Here is a 21,670-nt window from a genome sequence, read left to right on the forward strand (position 1 = left end):
TTCCAGAACAGCTGTGCCTGACGCACGCCCAATCACAACCAAGCATGCTTAATCACAACCAATCAGCTCTGCTATGACAGCCACACCCTGCTCAGTGTGATTTCGCCTGTTGGCAGACCCGCTTTCTGCAGTTTGACTGGGAACAGATCAGATGGGTATCGGCTGTGTGCAAATACAGCCAGGGTCTCATTGAAGGCCATTCTTTGTGTTGAGCTCATCCTTATGCTATTCGGGGGGGAAAAAGAAAAAAAAACATTTAAGGACAAAGCTAACAGAACTTGGTGTGAGAGAATGTTGGGTCCGTTTGGGAAAGATAACCGTTTGCCTGGTCACTTTTAAAGGGGAAGTGACAAAGTTCGTTTTTAAGTGATGAGGTTCCTGCTATACTCCCCTCAGTATTGTTCCCAGGATCACTCTATGGCACACACACACACACACACACACACAAGTAGTAAATACATACACACACACCCTCAACCAAAAGGACAAAGACCTGTGTGTGTGTGTGTGTGTGTGTGTGTATAAAAAAAAAAAGAGGAACTCCCATTTTCAGTTAATTGTCCCTTTTTTTTTTAGCACTTAACATTCTGTTTTCCATGACGAAAGTTAGCCCTGAATGACACTGAACGGCAAAGGGTTACAGTAGAAAGACTGTGCTGAACCTGGCCTGTAGGCAAGGTTGTGCGCGCGTGTGCGCGTGTTATGGTCTCCCCTCACCTTCCTGTCTTGTCCCCCTCCCTAGCGTTGGCCGCTCTGCTGCGAGAGGGCGAGACCCTGGAGGACCTGATGAAGCTCTCCCCTGAGGAGCTGCTGCTGCGCTGGGCCAACTTCCACCTGGAGAACGCCGGCATGAACAAGATCAACAACCTCAGCTCCGACATCAAGGTGAGGAACCAGAGAACCAAAACCCCTGAACTAAGACTTAACCAAACGAAGCAAAAAAAACGAAAATGTCAAAATAAAAACCCTGCATTTTGTCACCACAGGTGTATGTGGTGGGCTCATTTCAATGAGTACACGAGTATGCAGTATACTCTTAAATGCCTACTCGTGTAATGTGGATCCATAAACAGTGATGACAGGGCAGAAAGGCTGCTCAATCAGGGCCTTTTATGAGAGGTCATGAGGCAATGCGAGAGGAGTCTGTGTGAGGCTTTGGCAGCCTCTGGATCTCTCTTCCCTCACTGATATTGTGTCCTTTCTTTGTTTCTCTCTCTCTCTCTGTCTCTCTCTCTCTCTCTGTCTGTTTCTGGTGGTGAGTTACAGCTCATCCCATCCTAGTAGTGGCTGTAATGTGCTTTTATATCCCCCATCCATCCTCCCTCTGCATACAGCCACTTCTGCTGTCTGACCCTACTGTCCACTCCAGTACATCTCACTTCTCTTTCCCTCTCTCTGGATATCTCTCTCTGTCTCTCTCTCTTTTTTCTCTCTCTCTCTCTCTCTCCCTCTCAATCACTTGCTTTCTCTTCTCACCTCTTTCTCATTCACTTCACCTTTCTCCATTTCCCCCTACATTCCCTGTCTCCTTACATCTTTTTTTTCTCCTTTTTCCCCATCCTCAAGCCTTTTCTCTCACTCCCTCTTTCATTCTTCCTCGCCCCCCTCTCTCCATCTCTCCCGATCTCTCTCTCCCTCCCGCTTGCTCTTGCTCTCTTTCTCTCTCGCACCATCACTCTGTCTTGCAATCTCTCTCTCTCTCTCTCGCCATCTCTCTCTCTATCTTCTCTTTCTCTCCCTTTCTCTCTCGCTCTTTCTCTCTACCCTCTATCGACCCATGGCCCTGACTTATTTATAGCCCCCCACCCCCTGTTAAATCAGCTAATGGCTGAGCAGGGAGAAGTATTTTATGTGGGAGTGGGGAGCTGCACCCAGGCTAAATGGATGAGTCTCCTCCATGCTTTATGGAGGCACCATCACCACTATCCACATATCCACTCCACACCTGACAGCCAACAGATCCAGGAAGACCAGCTCTCTTTCCCTTTGGTTGTCTATCTGTTTCTTTCTTTCTTTCTTTCTTTCTTTCTTTTTTTTTCTTTCCTGCTCTACTTTCCCTCTTCCTTTCATTCTATATCTATCTCTCTCTGCCTTTCTCTTACTTCTTTCCGTTCTATATCTTTCTCTCTCTGCCTTTGTCTGTCTTTTTTTTTTTTCTCTCTTTCTTTCCTGCTCTATATTTCCCTCTTCCTTTCATTCTATATCTTTCTCTCTCTCTGTCTTCCCTTCCTTCCTCCCTTCCCCAGAATCACCAGAACTGTTTATGTTTTTAGATATCCCCCCCTCTGACTCTTTAACTGTGTCCATAGAAATGCACTACTGAGGAGCCATTTTAAGTGCATGCATTGATTTTTCTGTTTTAGAAAAAATGGAAAAAAAATATTCTTGGGTCAGTATTGGGATGTGTGTTTCCTTGATATTACAGTATATGATTCTGGAAACATCTTTCCTTATGTTGTCTCTTCTCTATGCCTCAGCTGTCAGACTTCTCAAATGCGGTGAAGGTACTCTGTTTACAGCCCACTCTTTTTTACCGTTTCTCGTGGATGTTGACGCCTTACTCATTTGAATACCTCATCCCGCTTCTTTCTTTCCTGAACGCCATTTGATTTCTCTTGTCTGTTTGATTTCACCTCGATTCTGAGCATGTTTGTCATCTGGCTTGTCATGTCGTCGTCATTGTTACCTATAATAATATTATTATTATTATTATTATTATTATTATTATTATTATTATTATTATTTCGCCTCAGCATTGAGTGGTGTACATACGCCCTGCCTATTGTATCTGTGGAGGCTGGAGTGTGTCTGTTTGCTAACTGAGTTGTCTTCCTTCTGCAGGACTCCAGAGCCTACTTCCACCTCCTGAACCAGATCGCCCCCAAGGGCCAGAAGGAGGACGAGGAGCGGATCGACATCGACATGAGCGGCTTCAACGTGAGTACACCAGGACGGCCATCCCCCTTTTTTTATTTTGACATTTATTTGTTTGTTTATTTGTTTGTTTGTTTGTTTATTTATAATCAGTCCACTCCTTGTTAAATTATTCAATGTTGCTGCTGCTGCTGGGCCTGAAGAAGGGGCGGGGCCACTCTAGTAGCACTCTAGTCATCGTCACTCAGGAGACCGCAGTGGGTGACGCAGCAGTAATGGATATCACAGAGATCTCCACTCTCGCTCTCTCTCTCCCTCTCTCACTCTCACTCTCTTCCCCTCTGCTCAGAACTCCTGAAAGAGCTCCCTGATTTAATCATGGTGACACATGCCAGTTGTCTGAATATGAGACAGAGACTCATGGAAACATCAGGCTTTAGAGAACAGCTCCATACATCATTAAGGACTCTCTCTCTCTCTCTCTGTGTGTGTGTGTGTGTGTGTGTGTGTGTGTGTGTGTGTGTGTGTGTAAAAGTTCTGAGCCTCCTGTGTTGGAGGGAGTGAACATTTGGCACACAGCGACAGATGCAACACAAGTGTGTTTCTGAGGCCAGGCAGAGGAGTGTAGGGATTTGGCTTTTAGAGGCTCTGCTAATGCGTCTGGAATCATTGAAAAAGTATGAGAGTGTGTGTGTGTGTGTGTGCGTGGTTCTAAAAAACACTTGCCTTCCATATGGCTTAGTCATTCATACCGCCACCCCTAATAGCCAGCAGTAGGTTTATTTTCCTGTGGTTCATTATTTTCTAAATACCCAGCTTGGCATTTTAATTAGCAAAGCTCTGTCATTCTCCCCCAATAGGGTAGTTATTGTTGGTGGGTATCTCTCTGTATCTCTCTCTCTCTGTGCCTCCCTGTGTCACCCAAATAGTTAGGTGACACAGGGAGGCAAAAATGCAATGATTCAGAGAGGAGCAGTGCCAGTGCCTACCACAAGCCCCCACCCCACCCCGGTGCCAGGTCCTATGCCAGCCCTCAGAAGGGAGAGGGCGATGAACGGGTGGGCTGGGAGTGCCTGGTGGTCTTTTCAGAGCTCCTATCTCTTATGCACTCACACCCAAAGCCTTTAGGCTCTTGTCACCACTATAGCCACCAGGACCAAGCCTTTAAGCCCTTTAGGGTCATGCTTTAGGTCACGTTACTGTCATAAGCCCTTTAGGGTCATGCTTTAGGTCACGCTACTGTCACCACTATTGCCCCCAAGGCCTGAGGCTTTTTTTTAGCACTCCCCCAACTTTTTGTTTCTCGTGTCGTTCAACACTTCTACATTTTTGAATGGTTTGGCTAGAATGAGTGTTTGTGTGGCCCTTCCTGTGCTCTGTAGCTTGGTGTGTTATCTCCCCAGCACAGACAGGCAGACCCTGTCTAGATGGAGCTACTGCTTTGTACGTTATATTTTCCCTACAAGACCTGATGGACACTTTTACATTATGATTATACTTATATCAATAGAGCATGTCATCATGTCAATTCGCAATAACAGTTAGTGTTTACATTAGGGTCTAGTGTGTGTTGATATAGATCACATGTTTGTAGCCCAAGAAGCATAGCAGGTCCTCTCTGGGGGGGGGGGGGGGGGGGGGCGGGGTAAAAATTAGAAGTTAAAAATTAGAAGTTAAAAATTAGCGGTAACATTTTACCTGAGATGACTGGATCACAACGCTTTGGTTCCCACTCCCACACCAATGTACCCCAATCCTCCTGGGCTGACGTTACTGAAGGAACCCCAATCCTCCAGGGCTTAGGTTACTAAAGGAACCCTAATCCTGGAGGAACCCTAAGCCTCCTGGGCTGAGTTTACTGGAGGAACCCCAATCCTCCTGAGTTAACTTAAGCCACAGCTAATTCTGCTTGAGGATATAATGCTAGCCAAAACCGGTATGCTAATGGCTACATTTGATGACTCCATGGATGAATAACTTCAGATCCAAGGGACTCGTAAGACACGCACTCTGACTGATCTGAATTCCTAGTCAGTCAGATTGGATTTTCAACATGTGCTGTTCAAGCTCTTGTGTAGAAATGTCTAGAAAGACGAGAAGGACATGATGCTGTGTGAGAGCAAACATGCTGTCTTCTGTGGAAACGCTTGAAATGAATCACCCCCAACACACTACGCTCACAATGAAGGCCTTATTTGGGACAGACATCTGCGTAAGGAGCAGTTGTGGCAGGAACGCTGCCTGTAGAACGCCAGACCTCACCATGAAGAGGTCTGTTTGGGATTGTTGGGAAAGGGGAAAGTACCAAACGTTACCAAAAGAATTCAAAAGAAGAATTATCGCAGAATCTTGTTGGATGCTTGCAGGAATTCACCACAGGATTACCCAAGAACTGTGGACCAGGACAGATTCCTTTTAGTTCGCTTTACTAAATAACAAACTCGCCTTCTCCTCTTTCGTGTTTTATTCTCTCATATATAGGGATACACAGAGGGCTATGCCATAAATTCCTCATTTATGAGATATTTAAACACATTTTTGAGAGCTAGTCTGTGGAGAAGTGGACTGATATGTTTCACCATACTGCACTGTGTGTTCTGTCCTTTGACCTGTGCTGTTATTAGCCAGCTATGTTATGATGCACAGATGATGAAGGATGGTCTTAGGTGCCAATAACAAATTAAGACCTCATGAAATCAAATATGGCACCATGTCTGTATATGACAGTCATTTAGGTAATCATGTCACATTTCGCTCTTCCATATCGTTCATCTGACACAAGGCAGCAGTGGCCATTGTTCAGTGTTCACACGCTCGTTGACCTTCCCTGTAATTGTTCGGTGTTCACACGCTCGTTGTCCCCTCTGTAATTGCTTCATGCTTGGCTGATATGCATCTCCAGTGCCAGATTAGTCTCTGGGGCTCAAACAGTTATGAAGGGGGGGCCTAGCAGCCAGGGGAGGTTTAGGCAAATGTATTTTAGCCTACATCTGTCAGGGCCTCATTTTACTGCAGACAGTGGTGGGCTGCATCCTGTTACCTTGTTTTGTCTCCCTCTCTCTCTCTCTCTTTTTGTGTCTCCCTCTCTCTCTCTGTCTCTCACTCTCTCTCTCTGTGTCTCTCTCTGCATTATAGTTACATTGGATTTATCAGGTCGTATTGTGCAAAATGTGTTGCATAAGCAATGCATTGACACCATAGACATCTTTGTGTTTCTGCTTAGGTTGCTGTTGTTTGGAATGTGGGTGTGAATGAAATAAAGAAGCTAATTGACGGAGTAAATTCTGTGTTGCAGGAGAAGGACGACTTGAAGAGAGCAGACTGTATGCTGCAGCAGGCGGACCGCCTTGGCTGCCGACAGTTCGTCACCGCCACCGACGTCGTCGCCGGCAACCCTAAACTCAACTTGGCCTTTGTGGCCAACCTGTTCAATAAGTACCCTGCCCTCACCAAGCCAGAGAATCAGGACATCGACTGGAGCCAGTTGGAAGGTGTGTGTGTGGTGTGTGTGTGTGTGTGTGTGTGTGTGTGTGTGTGTGTGTGTGTGTGTGTGTGTGTGTGTGTGTGTGTGTGTGTGTGTGTGTGTGTGTGTGTGTGTGTGTGTGTGTGTGTATACAGGGCTGATTTAATGGGGAGAGAGGTTTGGACGGTGAGGCTGGAGGTAGAAGGTGTGTCTACGTGTATGTGAATTTCCTGAGGTCTAAATCTTTCCATGCCAGAAGTGACCGACAGGTTTTAGGCGCCCCCTAGTGGGCATTGTAAAAAACGACAGCATCATGACAGCCGCAGCAGTCCTATAAAATTAAATCAGTAAATTAATCTTATTAGTTTGAACTGAATCTATCATCATTTAGATAATGTTTGTTTTTTTTTATGACTGTAAAACCAGTTATATTCTGAAAGAAAACCAGAAGTTGGTGTTGAAACTGTTTTTGTGGCCATCTTCTCTCTCACTGCTGTAGGTGAGACCAGAGAGGAGAGGACCTTCAGGAACTGGATGAATTCGCTGGGTGTGAATCCCCATGTCAACCATCTCTATGGGTAGGCTGACCTTTCCTCTCAGTCTCCATGGAAACAGAATTCTATCTTAATGATGAGATCCCCCCCCCCTCTCTAACCCGTGTCTCTGTCTGTCTCGCTGTGACCTTCTCTCTGCAGTGATCTTATGGATGCTCTGGTCATCCTGCAGCTCTATGAGCGAATCAAGGTGCCGGTCGACTGGAACAACAAAGTCAACAAACCGCCATATCCCAAGCTTGGGGCAAATATGAAAAAGGTTAGCGATGGTACTCACAGCTGTGTGCTGTTGGTAGTGATGGGAGTATTATGGTTCGCTAGAAATGGTAGCGTCGCTAACAACATCTGTACTCTACTTTCAGTTTTGAAAAAGTATATTACCGATCACATCTGTAATGGGTCTTATAGTATTGAAATAAATATAGTAAATATCGAATCCTTATGCAAACCTGCAAATACCTCAGGCACACAGTTTTTATATAGTTGATATTTAGACACCGATTATGTTTGTCTAAAGCTTAGAATATCCTGCGGTATTTATACAACTACACCACTTCTCAGTTTAAAACCTTACATCAAACAAAACTGTTGGTTGATAAGTAGTTGCGTTTGGTGCCCCCCCCCCAGCTAGAGAACTGCAACTACGCGGTGGAGCTGGGCAAGAGCAAGGCCAAGTTCTCCCTGGTGGGCATAGGTGGGCAAGACCTGAACGATGGCAACCCAACACTCACCCTGGCACTGGTGTGGCAGCTCATGAGGAGGTAAGTCACCGCCACTTCCTGCTTGACTTCCTGTTTGACACATCTTCAGCTTCTTCTTATACTAAATAGTCTAAATTCTCACTATTGTTTGGTCACCAGTCATGGAATTTCCATTGGTGGAAACCATAAAAATAATGGACTACACTAGTGTGTAGGTCTGTACGGTGTGTGTGCGTGCATGTGTGTAAAGTCTGAGTGTGTTTGTGTGTGTGTTGCATGTCTGGTAGATGTAGTGTAAAGTAATGGCCTTCAGATACACATCTGCCTTTAATTTGTCCGTTTCTGTTTTGGCTTCAGAAGTGACATTTTGAACTTCATATTCTTTTCCTGAAAACAAAAAAAGGATTTGGGAGAGAAATCTCATGTGGACAGCCCTTGGGTTCACAGCCATTAACTTTATAAGCATTCCTATGCAATGACCTGTTCGAGGACAAGTGAAACTGTTGATGTCATGGCAGTAAATGCCTCATCTGTGTGTGTGTCTGTGTGTGTGTGTGTGTGTGTGTGTCTGTGTGTGTCCTCAGATACACTCTGAATGTATTAGAGGACCTGGGAGATGGAGAGAAGGCCGACGATCACATCATTGTCAACTGGGTAAACAAGACTCTGTTGGCGGCTGACAAATCAACCAAAATATCAAGCTTCAAGGTTTGTTTCTGGATTTGTTTGTTTCACGCACGTGCAGTCTCTCTCTCTCTCTCTCTCTCTCCTACACTCACACTCAAACACCCTCTGTCTCTCTCCTACTCTCCTCACAGACACCCACACACACACATGCTATAATGAATTCCAGGGTTTCAGTCTTCATCCCCACTGTTGTTGGTGCTGTCCTAGTGTACACTGCTGGAGTATGAAGCACCCTCTGTAACCCACTAAGCTACCTGCCGTCTCTAAACCTCCCTCTGCGTCTCCCTCAGGACAGGGAGATCAGCACCAGTTTGCCCGTGCTGGACCTGATTGACGCCCTCCAGCCTGGGAGCGTGAGCTACGACCTGGTGAAGACGGGCACTCTGTCTGACGAGGACAAGCTGGAAAATGCCAAGTAGGTGCCATGCAAGCCAGGCCCACCTCTGCCAGTTCCAGGCCCGGTATTTTGTTGAATGGTCATTGGCATTTTGGAGGTCAGACTGGGGCAGCAGTAGGAGCACGACTGTGGGGAAATTCCGGAAAGTTCAGTGGATGCCCTTCGGTGAACTTGCTTCCACTCTTCAATTATAACTTGTAACCTGCAGTGGCATGGTCCAGTCCAGTCCAGTCCAGTCCAGTCCAGTCTTGTTAAAGCATGATTATGGGAAATTGATCTTGAAAGGAAAGAAACAATCATGGCTTGACCCTCTCTAGCTTAAGAAGAGTGATTTCGGTTCACAGTTCCGTATCACATAATGAGACCGATAAGAGATCGATGCTACCCCTCTTGGTTCTGATTAGCACATTTAGATGGTTGCCTCATATTAGACCAAGTGTGTTGACTTTCTGAGCCAGCAGGTTATCCACCCATGTCTACCTTTGAGGAAGCGCTACGCTTGAGTGGATTATCTTTTCATATAATAGAATGGGCACCATGACGACACCATACCACAATGCGTTGGATTAAGAGGTGGTGTGAAATCCTGTTTGCACTAATTCGTTGGGCTCAGCTCTTCCCAGCAGGGCTTTCATAATCTCTTGTGCGGCCCGTGGTGTGATGAAATGATCATTAAAAGACTGAATTTGAAAGCTGAACAGTGAAATAAGGATTTGAATGATTTTCAAATGATCATTATGAACCCAGAAATCTGGTGCCAATAGTTGTTGGAAGATGGAGTCTGTGATTTAGGTGTCGCAAAAGCTTGTTGATACTTGAGTTCCATGTTCCTGAGACGCTATGTTGATTGGCTACGATTGTTTATGGCTCGGTCCAAGCCACTATGTTTGTTTCCCCATGTACAGACCTAGAACTGTGTACAAACCGCAAAGTCTTTTTTCAATAATGGTCTATGAGGAGCGATTTGCTGAAATTAGCGAAAAGTGGGATTAGAATCACAGACTACACCTTAGACTTTTCTGTTCTTGATTAGTTATCCTGCCTCTTGCCTCAACAGGTATGCTGTATCCATGGCCAGGAAGATAGGCGCTCGTGTTTACGCCCTGCCCGAAGACCTGGTGGAGGTGAAGCCCAAGATGGTGATGACCGTGTTTGCTTGCCTGATGGGGAGGGGCATGAAGAGGGCGTAAACCTCCCTGCGCCAGCCAATCAAAGCCCACGTCTTCACCCACAAGCCATTTTGCTGGTTAAAAGGCTTTTGGTTTAAAAAAAAAAGAAAGAAAAAAAAAGAGTTAACACAGCCATATTAATAAAAATAAGAGAAACAAATGTAATGGCAAGAGATGTTAAAGAGTAACATTTAAGTGTTTGAATATTGAAGGGAGGGGTTTGGGAGAGGTAGATCACAGATGGACCATGCCGTTTATTCCCCCACCCCCCTACAGATAATGGTTTGAACTTCGAAGGTACATATAAGAAAGAAACACACAAAATGATAGTGGGAAACAAAAAAACACAAACAGCAAAATACCTAAACATATCTGCATTCGGATGGATTCAAGCCATGTCAAACTCTCTGCAATGTATATTTTTTTATTTGCATATGTGTTTTTTGTGGTGTTGCGGGGTCCTGTTGAAAAGGAAGCGTGAGGGAACAGAATCGTAGCTACATGCAGTATTGCTCTACGCCTGCAGTACATGCAGTACACACTCATGGCTTTTTGTATAGGACCATTGAATCTTGATGCTTATTTTCCTAGTGTTTTATATATATAAATATATAAGTACATATCTTATGTACCAAATATATACATACATACATACATTCATCCTGTACTGGTAGAAGCTTTAAACATTCCATAATATCTGAACTCATTTTAGAATATGTCGTATGTCCATATATACTGAAAAAAAGGCGTTTTACAGAAAGACAATGGTCCAAATGAAAACTATGCATGAACAATCTTTTTTTGTTGTTGTTTTCTTTTCTTTTTTTATATATTATTTAAAATAACACACTCCATGGTTGCTAAGGAAAGAAAAAACACAAAGCCTTAAGTAAGAGCAACCCATTGACAGAAAAGTGTCAAAATGTATGGAGCTGGTGGCTGTCACGTATGTGCTTTCAGGTCAGTGGCTACCTTAGTAAGAGTGGCAGCGAGAAAGCAAACCTGGAGGGGAGAGAAACTGGAAGAGTTGGGCCTCACTGCAGCATGGTGTCTGGACAGACGGAAGAATGTCAAACCAAAACATTGCGTTGTACACATGTCTATAACGAAGATCCAACTGCAGAAAATAAAGCAACCCAATGCTGTTCATAGTAATGACAATCCCGTCTTACTTTCTTGTGTGTGTGTACGGGGGGGGGGGGGGGGGGGGGGGGGAGAAAGGGTGGCTGTGTGAGGGGGTTGGGGAAAAGGTGTGAAGGAGTGTGTCAAATGTATTGTGTGTGTGTGTGTGTGTGTTCGTGTTAGGATGTGCTTAATCAAGTGAGGGAGAGGGGGCCTGGTAGCATGAAGCATCACCCTAGAGATGAAATGTATACCACGAGCATGGCCTGGATGAGATGACCAAATAAATATGATAATTTCACCTCTTAAGCTAACCATGCCCCCCCCCCCACACAGTGTGTCCTGTTTTCAAATAACTGCTTTAACAATTACCTTCGACACAAATAAGATCTGTTTGAAGGATCCAGTACATGTCTATGGCAAATACAATCTGTTTAAAAGGTTCCCATACATGAAAACAATAATTTGTAATGTCGGATGTGCTCTTAAATATTTAACATAAGAAATCACATCTTGACGTACCTGATTTATTGTGAAAAATGAATTTCCGTCGATAAAGTGTGGCCCAATGGTGGAGGGGTTTTGTAATTTAGCTCTACAAGAGGAGGATGAGGAAAGTGTGTTATTCTACAGATGACCAGCATCAGACTGGCCTTATCAGCTTTCTTTCCTTCCCTTCATCCCTCTCTCTCATACACACACAAACAGGTGGTCTGACATGCATTCTGGTCTCTTATGTACATAACCTGGGAAGTACACGTCTCTGTCGCTCGGGCTAATTTTCTGTTATTTTAACCTTCCCCTGTTCCTCTCAGCTGATTGTAGTGTTCATTCAACCCCCCGCCATCATCACGTCTCCCTCTCATTCTCTCTCTCGTCTCGTACTCTCTCCCTAATCACATCTGTAATCAGGGATTGTGTGTGCGTGTGTGTGTGTTTGTATGTGTGTGTGGGTGTGTGTGTTTGTGTGTGGGTGTTTTGTATGTGTGTTTGCACACTCCGTTCTCTCCTCACTCATGCCAGCCCTGTGAGTGTGTTCAGTGCATGATCATATGCGCAGGATTCCAAGCCCAGGTGTGTGTGTGTGTGTGGTAAGTGTGTGTGTGTGTGTGCGTGCATATGTGTGTGCAGTAAGTGTGTGTGTGTCTTTGTGTCGTATAGATGGTGGTGCACATAAACCTCCTCCGGGGGAGGGGGAGGCTTGTGTGCGGTACTTCTTGAAGCTCTGCAGTCAGACCCCCTCAGCCCTCCTCACCATCCCTGCCTCCTGTCGGGTCTCTGGAGGCTTGATGAGGAGAGGACCCTGAGTGCCTCTTGTCTGGCCCTTGCACAGATTCTTAAGACTGGCCAACAGCAGCAGCTTGCCTGGACCTAATCTTCTACACACACACACACACACACACACATGCACAAAAGCCTCACATTGGACAAGCACTAACAACGTCTGGATTCCCTGTGCTCATAGTCCACAGGGAGAAGTAAAGCTGCTTCTGGTTCCTTGCTTTTGGCTCCCCTAATAATGCTGTGAACTAACTAAGGCTCCAATTTGTGTGTGTGTCCATCTCTCCTCAATGAGTGTGTGTCCATCTATCCTCAATGTGTGTGTGTCCATCTCTCCTCAATGTGTGTGTCCCCTCAAGTGTTCGGAGGCGATCATTCAGATATGCCACGAGTGAGGTGGTCTGCACAAGGAGCAAAAATCCTGTGTGTGTGTGTGTTTATGTGTGTGTGTGTGTGTGTGTGTGTGTGTGTGTGTGTGTGTGTGTGTGCTGTATGCAATCAGAGCTCTTCAAAGGGACAAGGACCCTTAGTGCATAGTGATGAGCCCCCGCTGTCCACACAAAGGGCTGTGAGAGTGGCGTGTGCCGCCCGATGCTCTCCTCTCCTCGTGAGCACGGAGGGACGCTTCAGTCCCCGCCGTGTGTAAAACAAACACACAGTGTGTGTGTGTGTGTGTGTGTGTGTGTGTGTGTGTACGGTGTGGGATAGTTCGGTGTTGGTAGTGCCTTAAAGAAGCGAGGGAGGTCCATCAGGCTGGTGAAGGAGGGATGTGAGCTCTCAGGAGTTCTCGGTGATAATCCTCCTCCTCTCTCTTCTCTCCTCTCATCCTCTCTGTCCCTCCCTCTCTGCCCCTTCTCTCTCTCTCCCATTTCATCATTCTCTCTGCCCCTCTGTGTTTCACACACACTGTCTTTCATCTTAATCAGATTTAAATCAGTTGTGTTCCTATGGATGGAAGGCAACATAAACTACCTGTGGATGTTTAACCAGGAGACATTTCTTCAGGAGACATTTCTTAAAACAAGTGTGAAAACCGGAGAGAAAAGAACCTTGGCAATCATGGGGACTTTGTGCGGAGACCTTGATGTTTCAAAGGACGAAGCACTGATGTGGATTTTTGTCAGTGTGGGAGAGTTTTGATTCACATTTTTCTGGGCGTTCAAGACCAAGGAATCAGCACAATAGGTGAGACTGAGAATGTTGAAATCACTGAAGTCAAGTTGTGTGGTCATTCAGTGTCACTCTTCAGCTACTTGTTGCAGCTTTATCGCAGAACAATAGGCACTGATGCTTTTATTGCAGTCAAGCAGTAAGTCAGAGAGCTCTGTCACGATCAATATGTCCGTGTATGTATTCAGTCTCTCACAAATGCTATTATATGTAATTATATGTTTGTTTTTCTATTGTCACAGACTACCACAGGGTATATCTAAAGATACCCGTCATTGATCCACCTTTAACTACCCAGTCTTCCTTTTGCAGTCAACGTTTTCATTTTGCAGTTTGATGTGCCGATGTCCCATTGTTTTGAAAATGGTAAATAGCTTGGAACTGACCAGTCATATTGTGTGCCCCAACAATATGATGTACAAAAAGAACATGAAGGGAAGGAAACTATAATTTAAGAACCAGCTCTAGCAGAAGCAGAATGAGATCCAGCTCTGACGAAGGAAATGAAAATCAAAAAGTGATCTGTTTTTACTTATACAATGATTTGCAGAAAGCCAAGGGGGAAACAAAACAGTTCTGGAAAACATGAATTACTCACTAACAAACAGGGGTAAGCAGCACTGTTTGCCTGAGAAGGGATGAGTTGTTTTAATTTAATATGTATTGATATTTAGCAGATCTTTCAAAATTCGCAATTGTTTTATAAGACTGGCAGATGATACTGATTCACTCAAAATATGGCTGAGGAGTATCCATACACCTCCCCATGATTTCTAGAGCATGTGCCAGTCTGAGCCTTTATTAATGTCTTCAGGTGAGATCTGTGCTTGATGTGCACAGAGAAATGTACACAGCTCACCTCTTTCCATATTATTTCACACAACATCTTGAGCAAGAGCTGTTCAATAGACTGAATGAGCTCTGAAGGTCGCAAGACACAAGGTGTGTGTAAAGTGCTTGAAAGAGAGGTGGGGGAGAGAGGAGAGAGGGAGAGAGTGCACATGTGCAATTTCACTTTGACACACTCTCACTGCTAGGAATTGTGGGCCTGTAATCACTACTACAATGCTGTGGTTGCCGTGGCAACCAATGCTATCTCCACGGTGACAGCAACTTCTCAGAAACGCCAGGTCCTCTGCAGGACGACCTTTGCCCATATACTGAGGCATATAGCCCCCTGCCCCTCAGGCACATCACACTCTCCTGTATGATCTGAGCTGTGCTTTCCATAACCATGAGCTTTAAATGTCAACCCTGCAGTAAGTGTAATGTATAAAACCTCATCCATTTCAATGTTAAGTGAAATTTAGTGACTCATTGAAACTTGAATGGCTCTGTTTACTTCACAGACATGCAGGCAGGCGGTTGTTTTGCCTGCAGGTTTGCTTTCACAACGCCAGCTGGTTTTCCCTTAGAACAATAGAGGCATAGCATGTATTTCTCTATGGCTAGGGACCCACAGATGGGAGAAAATGGTTGGGTCCTCTGTGATGCTAAATGCAAGTCTTCAGTTTAAAACCATTATAAATATGACTTCATGAACATAAATCTGATTTCTGAAACGAAAAAGGATACTGCTGATGTGTCTATTCACATACGGTTGTATGCGTTCATGTTCACTTTTTGGCCTTCTGTGTGTGTGTGTGTTTAGGTATTTAGGGATGACAGGTCAGGTGCTGGTTGAGAGTGCAGACCTGACAGTCCACAGGATGTCAGTGAAGACTGTCATGGAGGACGAGTCTGACAGAGCTGACAGCATACTGAGTCGGTGAGTGCTGACTTACACTATGTTAGTTTAAAAGCTCACACAAACGACATGTCCGCAGGTGCTTCACTGTACACCTCACTGAACTCACTTCTTGTTTGTGTTGTGTTTCTGTGTCCGTTGTCTCTGTGCACGTGCTGTGAGAGCATGTCTGTGTCTGTCTGTGCATCGTGTGCATGCGTGTGCCTGTGTGTGTGTGTCTGTATGGGTGTGTCTGTATGTTTGTGCATGTGTGTCTGTATGTGTGTGTGTGTGTGTGTGTGTGTGTGTGTGTGCATGCGTGTCTGTGTGTGTGTGTGTGTGTGTGTGTGTGTGTGTGTGTGTGTCTGTGTGTGTGTGCACTTGTTGTGTGTGTGTGTGTGTGTGTGTGTGTGTGTGTGTGTGTGTGTGTGTGTGTGTGTCTGTGTGTGTGTGTGTGTGCACGTGTTTGTGTGTGTATGCGCGCGCGCGCGTGTGTGTGTGTGTGTGTGTGTGTGTGTGTGTGGCAGCAGGCCTTCCGCATATGATGACACCTCCTCAGAGCTTCAGAGGGTTGGGGTTATTGAGCCTCGGGGTCTGCACTCCCAGAACTCCTTCCGTGGAAGAGGAGCCATGTCCAGGTGATGGCAACCTTTGTATAAAAGATGTTTGAATGAAAATACTGGAAAACTACAGATGAACAATGACATCCATTATTAATACTTTTGACACCAATGCCCTTTGCAATTGCCCCAAATTCTGCCCTGTGTCCTATTTTGTTAAGACTGTTAACAAGCGGTTGGACCCGTTAAACAGATTTCTGTAGTCTTTCTCTCATCTTCATTTTTGATTTGTGGGTGTTGTACATGTAGTGCATAGTGTTCATATATTCCTCCAACCTTAGCTTCTGAGTCGGCTGTTACCGAAGGCAGACAATGCGTGGGGGGGCAAATCGATTTTACCACGGTAGCCCTCAACCCTAGCTTGGATGCCAGCCCGAACTTAGCCCCGCCCACAAATTTGAGGTTGGGAAGTTCGGTCTGGCACTGCCCAGTTGGGGAGAAATTATCAGAAGGCAGGATTCTGCCGGACCAATCAAATTGTAAGGGCGGGCTTTATACGATGATAGACAGATGATCAACCGTAACGTTATCAACTACGTCACCAACACTTGGGTTGAGTTCGTATTCAACAAACATGGCTGCCGCTGGAGAGCTACAATTTGGGGATTCAAGTCTGTCTCAGAAGACATTGACAGTGCATTCATTTTGAAAGACGAACAGAGACGCTCTTTCAAGGTATTTGTCGATTCTTACGGGATCCGGTAAAAGTTTAATTTATCAGGTGGCCCAGATGGTCATACTACGTTGCTCTGACTGGTTCTAGGTATAGCCAATTGAGCAAAGAGGCATTTTGTTTGAAACACACCCCATAATCACAGCCCAATGGAGCAGTATCAGACTCATATTCTGACTAGAATTATGAGTATGACATCGTCAGGCTACCTCAACCCCATATAATCATTCCATCTCTCTTCATCTACAACACACCCCCACCCCCTCTCTCTCCCTCAGGCTGGTGAGTATGGTGGTGACACTGCGAGACTGGGCGCATAAGAGTCTCCATGAAGAGGAGGAACGTCCGGACTCCTTCCTGGAACGCTTCAGGGGCCCTGAGCTCCAGATGGCCCCCAGCCGGATCAGCACCACTGGACCCGAGCCGGGCGGCTCCGACAGCAATGTGAAAGCTAAGTGTGTACCACCTCGCATCGCAACTGTAGATGTGTATTACATCTCTGAAAAAACAGCTGTGCAGCCCTTATTAGAGTGAGTGAATAAGTGAATAAATCCTCGGCCAAGAAGCGCAGGTGTGCTCACAGACTAATACAGAAGAATGCCACTGATAGCATCGACTAATTATCCCACCAGATTGTTCCAGAGTGCTTTCTACCAAAATTAATACATGCACCAAGAAAACGAAATGGAAATAATGCAGCCAATAATTAACAAAGCAATGTAAATGTGGCAAACGGCTTTTGAATTGAAAAATCACGGGACAATATAGCTGAACTCCCTCTGAGAGGTAATAAGGTATACGGATAATGCTATCTGAAGGTGACTAAAAATGACTGCAAACTAAAGACTTTTTAAAACCTGAAGCACCAGTATCAAATTGGCTGCTCCCCCAAGATAACCTGCTAAGCCTGTGATCCGTTTATCCCTCCACACAGAAAAAAGTCTGATGCTTTCGTTATGGCTCCTGCGGATGATCTGTATTACCGCTGGCTGTTTGTCATCGCTGCCGCGGTACTTTACAACTGGTGCCTCCTAGTGGTCAGGTAGAGTAAGGCAAGACGCATGCACTGGGGAAAAGGTTGTCCGGTCCAATTGAGTCCATGTTTTGTGTGTGTGTTCCCCCAAAGTTCCTATAAACATGTTTGAGTTGCAGGAAATGAATTTGCAATAATGTAAAATAACAATAAATTCAAGTTCAATTCAATTTAAAAAATAAATAAAGAATCCTATTAAAAAGTGACCAGTGTATTACATTCAGTTTCAATATGTCATCTATTTGATGTCTAATGATGACTGATCCTTTGCATATCAAGTTAATTCAGGGTCAGTATTTATTCAGATGTATCTACCTAATCAGGTTATTATTATTATTATGTGAGGCATTTGAAAGCTGCCCTATCGAACAACAACTCTCTCTCTCTTCTGTCTTTCTCTCTCTCTCACTCACACTCTTTCACTCTCTCTCTTATCTTAGGCATGTTCAGCAATGACAAACTCCACACACAGATGAAATCAGATCCTCGTGTCTAATTTTGGCCCCCTATTTAGATGATGATTTATGTAAATCACAGAGCTTTTTCGAAGCTCACTGTGGCGCCCCTTCCGCTCAGGCTGTTCCCTCTCTTTTCTCTCCTGTCACAGGGCCTGCTTTGATGAGCTCCAGACCAATAACTTCATTCTGTGGCTGGTGATGGACTATGTATCAGATGCTGTCTACATACTGGATGTATGTGTGAGGCTACGCACAGGTAGGGAAAAAATAGCAGGGGTAGTGTATGGTCTCATACAAAATCAAACATTTTATTTCACATATATATTATATTGCAGGAAACTTAGATCACAGCTACACAAAGAAAGGTGATCTGATCAGGAAAGCACTATAAGGAAGTATCCCCATTGCCCTTCTATGAACAAATTACTTCATGCACATATGTCACCTAGAAGGCTGGGTGCTGAGTGCAAGTGTTAGAGTATCTTGCAATAACAAATTATACAAGGCAGTTAAATGACCATAAGGTGACACTGTGACAGTTTGGTGGAGAGAAATGTATAGTATCCCATATAACATCCTACTATTCTGTACTTCTGCTTTTCTTTAAAGAGATTATTGTGATTATTTTCATATAAAATGTGAATTTATCATCCCAAATGACAGGATTCCTGGAGCAGGGTTTGCTTGTTAAGGACCTCACCAAGCTGAGGGACCACTACGTCCGCACTCTGCAGTTTAAACTGGACGTGGTGTCCATCCTTCCAACAGACCTGGCGTACATTGCACTGGGCATCCACGCTCCTCTCCTCCGCTTCAACCGGCTAGCGCGTTTCTCACGCATGTTTGAGTTCTTCGACCGCACAGAGACACGCACCAATTACCCGAACATGTTCAGAATCTGCAACCTGGTGCTCTACATTCTGGTCATCATCCACTGGAACGCCTGCATCTACTTTGCCATCTCTAAGTCCCTGGGATTCGGTTCAGACCAGTGGGTGTACCCAAACATCACAGACCCAGAGTTTGGAACCTTAACCCGTTGTTATGTCTACTGTCTCTATTGGTCCACTCTGACACTAACTACCATCGGTGAGATGCCTGCCCCAGTGCGTGATGAGGAGTACCTTTTTGTCGTCTTTGATTTCCTTGTAGGGGTTCTTATATTTGCCACCATTGTCGGAAACGTGGGCTCCATGATCTCCAACATGAATGCCACACGAGCAGAGTTCCAGGCGCGAATCGACGCCATCAAGCACTATATGCAGTTCCGTAAGGTCAGCAAGGAGCTTGAGGCCCGCGTCATCAAGTGGTTCGACTACCTGTGGACCAATAAGAAGGCTGTGGATGAGCAGGAGGTGCTGAAGAATCTGCCCAACAAGCTGCGGGCGGAGATCGCCATCAACGTGCACCTGGACACACTGAAGAAGGTACGCATCTTCCAAGACTGCGAAGCAGGCCTGCTGGTTGAGCTGGTACTCAAGCTACGGCCCCAGGTCTTCAGCCCAGGGGACTACATCTGCCGCAAGGGTGACATCGGCAAGGAGATGTATATTATCAAAGAAGGACGTCTGGCAGTGGTGGCAGACGACGGCATGACGCAGTATGCTCTCCTGACTTCTGGCAGCTGCTTCGGCGAGATCAGCATTCTCAACATCCGAGGGAGCAAGATGGGCAACCGCAGGACGGCCAACATCCGCAGCATCGGCTACTCCGACCTCTTCTGCCTGTCAAAGGATGACCTGATGGAGGCCGTTATGGAGTACCCCGATGCCAAGAAGGTTCTGGAAGAGCGGGGCCGCGAGATCCTCCAGAAGGAGGGCCTGTTGGAGGAGCTGAGCGTGGGTCTGGGTGTGGAGGAGATGGAGGAGAAGGTGGAACGGTTGGACGCATCGCTGGACACCCTACAGACACGATTCGCTCGGCTCCACAGCGAGTACACGGCCACGCAGCAGCGGCTGAAGCAGAGGCTAACCACACTCGAGCGACAGCTGCGACACGCGGGCAGCGGCTTCCTCTCTGATGGCAACGAAAGCACGTTGGAAGGAGATGGAACACACAGCGAAGTTAACATTCATCTCTGAGTGGACAAAGCGCTAATGATTGGGTTCAACTGGACATTTCAAACAGGCCTGTTTTTTTGGTCTTTCCACTTTTTTTTCTTCATTTTGTTGGTGGACTGTGGTGCTGTACATTCCAAAACTTGTCTTTTTCTTAGAGAAAAATACATTCAGTTTTAATGAAATACATTTTTTGGATTGAATGAATGTTTCCTGTCTTTTCTGGGAATGGGCGGAATAATGTTACATGACTAGGAAGTTCCTCTTTGATTGGAACAGCTCTCTCTGGCTTTGGAAATGTTTTAGCAACAGACTTTAATAATTTGGAACCTAATAAGTGTTCACATGAGACAAGGTTTAAATTTGCACTCCTGTGATTTTGAAATGTACAATGATGTGTCTGTGAATCAAGCAATAAACATACAAGAATATAAACACAGATACTGACGATAATAAATGGCTATCAAGAACAGTTTTTGTGTAAACACGCTTTCACCTGTAGGAGAGAGTGGGGTAAGATGAGCCTTTTTTTTTTTAACTTAAATTGACCTCTAGCCAAGGGAATAGGAGGCAGAAATAAAACAATGCATAAAGCACAAGTTCAGGGTGTGTGCCATTAATGAAACCTTAGCAGTATGCCTAACTCCAAAAGACAAGTTCAGGGTGTGTGCCATTAACGAAACCTTAGCAGTATGCCTCCAATAGACAAGTTCAGGGTGTGTGCCATCAATGAAACCTTAGCAGTATGCCTAACTCCAAAAGACAAGTTCAGGGTGTGTGCCATTAATGAAACCTTAGCAGTATGCCTATCTCCAAAAGACAAGTTCAGGGTGTGTGCCATCAATGAAACCTTAGCAGTATGCCTAACTCCAAAAGACAAGTTCAAGGTGTGTGCCATCAATGAAACCTTAGCAGTATGCCTCCAATAGACAACAAAATATGGGGCCCTTAAAAAATGTGGGCTTGAGGCTCAACTTTCCCGATGTTAGTGAGAACTTGATCTAGCTGACAGGGAAAATTGAGCCATCTGAGAAAAACTTTTGTATTAAGCATATTTTTTAAGTAAAATTTATCATATAATTATTAGTAATACAATCCCCACATACTGCTGATTTTATTGCTGTTCATGAATGAAATTTAGGATTAAGAAATATGGAACTCTTGAATTCAATGTAGCTTTAATTCTTTTGAGGAACATTCACAGATGATTTGTTTTTCACTTTCAGTGTAGACTCTTAACTGTTGTCATAATTGCAAACCTTTTAGGCTAATAACATAATATAAACATCAACATGTCACACAATGTTCTGAATAACCATATATTTGCAAACTTTGTTGCCAATGACATAAACACTTAAATGTCACATATGCACGGAAAATGTAATTCAAAATGGAAAAATGAGAGGGATTCTTCTATGTCATCCACAAGGAGGTAAAACAAGTCTAGGGTTACAAACACGAGACTATGGAAGGCTCTATCTGTTTTTTTGTTCTGTAATTATGGCATCACCTCTGTTACTAATTTAAACACCAAATATTCAACTTGACCTCATACCATGTAAACTGAAAGTTTATCTTACACCCAAGGCTCTGGCTAATTTCCAACTTATTGTCACCATTAGGGAAATGGGTTTAGACTTGCTACCCAGAGCTACACTTTTGCTGATTCACTCACTCATTCACTC

At 44.8% G+C, this 21,670-nt stretch overlaps 2 protein-coding genes across 2 annotated transcripts in view; both read left to right on the forward strand.

Annotated features, from left to right (window-relative positions):
• pls3 (plastin 3 (T isoform)) overlaps positions 1-10,975 on the forward strand; it is a 30,608-nt gene extending 19,633 nt beyond the window's left edge. Inside the window, exons 8-16 of the mRNA XM_080840774.1 lie at positions 743-885; positions 2,842-2,937; positions 6,170-6,365; positions 6,837-6,915; positions 7,033-7,150; positions 7,519-7,652; positions 8,177-8,300; positions 8,570-8,694; positions 9,734-10,975. Of these exons, the coding sequence (XP_080696900.1) occupies positions 743-885; positions 2,842-2,937; positions 6,170-6,365; positions 6,837-6,915; positions 7,033-7,150; positions 7,519-7,652; positions 8,177-8,300; positions 8,570-8,694; positions 9,734-9,866 (1,148 nt within the window). The 3' untranslated portion in view covers positions 9,867-10,975. The remainder of the gene's footprint in view (positions 1-742; positions 886-2,841; positions 2,938-6,169; positions 6,366-6,836; positions 6,916-7,032; positions 7,151-7,518; positions 7,653-8,176; positions 8,301-8,569; positions 8,695-9,733) is intronic.
• A 4,104-nt stretch (positions 10,976-15,079) lies between these two features.
• Positions 15,080-20,009, forward strand: cnga2a (cyclic nucleotide gated channel subunit alpha 2a; the record flags this gene model as incomplete). The annotated part of the gene is made up of 6 exons (XM_080840773.1): positions 15,080-15,186; positions 15,672-15,782; positions 16,716-16,892; positions 17,372-17,479; positions 18,078-18,184; positions 18,592-20,009. The coding sequence occupies 6 exons, from the start codon at positions 15,080-15,082 to the stop codon at positions 20,007-20,009; spliced, it is 2,028 nt and encodes a 675-aa protein (XP_080696899.1).
• Positions 20,010-21,670: the final 1,661 nt, after the last annotated feature.

Source organism: Sprattus sprattus (assembly GCF_963457725.1).
Source record: "Sprattus sprattus genome assembly, chromosome: 6".
NCBI classification, from domain to species: domain Eukaryota; kingdom Metazoa; phylum Chordata; class Actinopteri; order Clupeiformes; family Clupeidae; genus Sprattus; species Sprattus sprattus.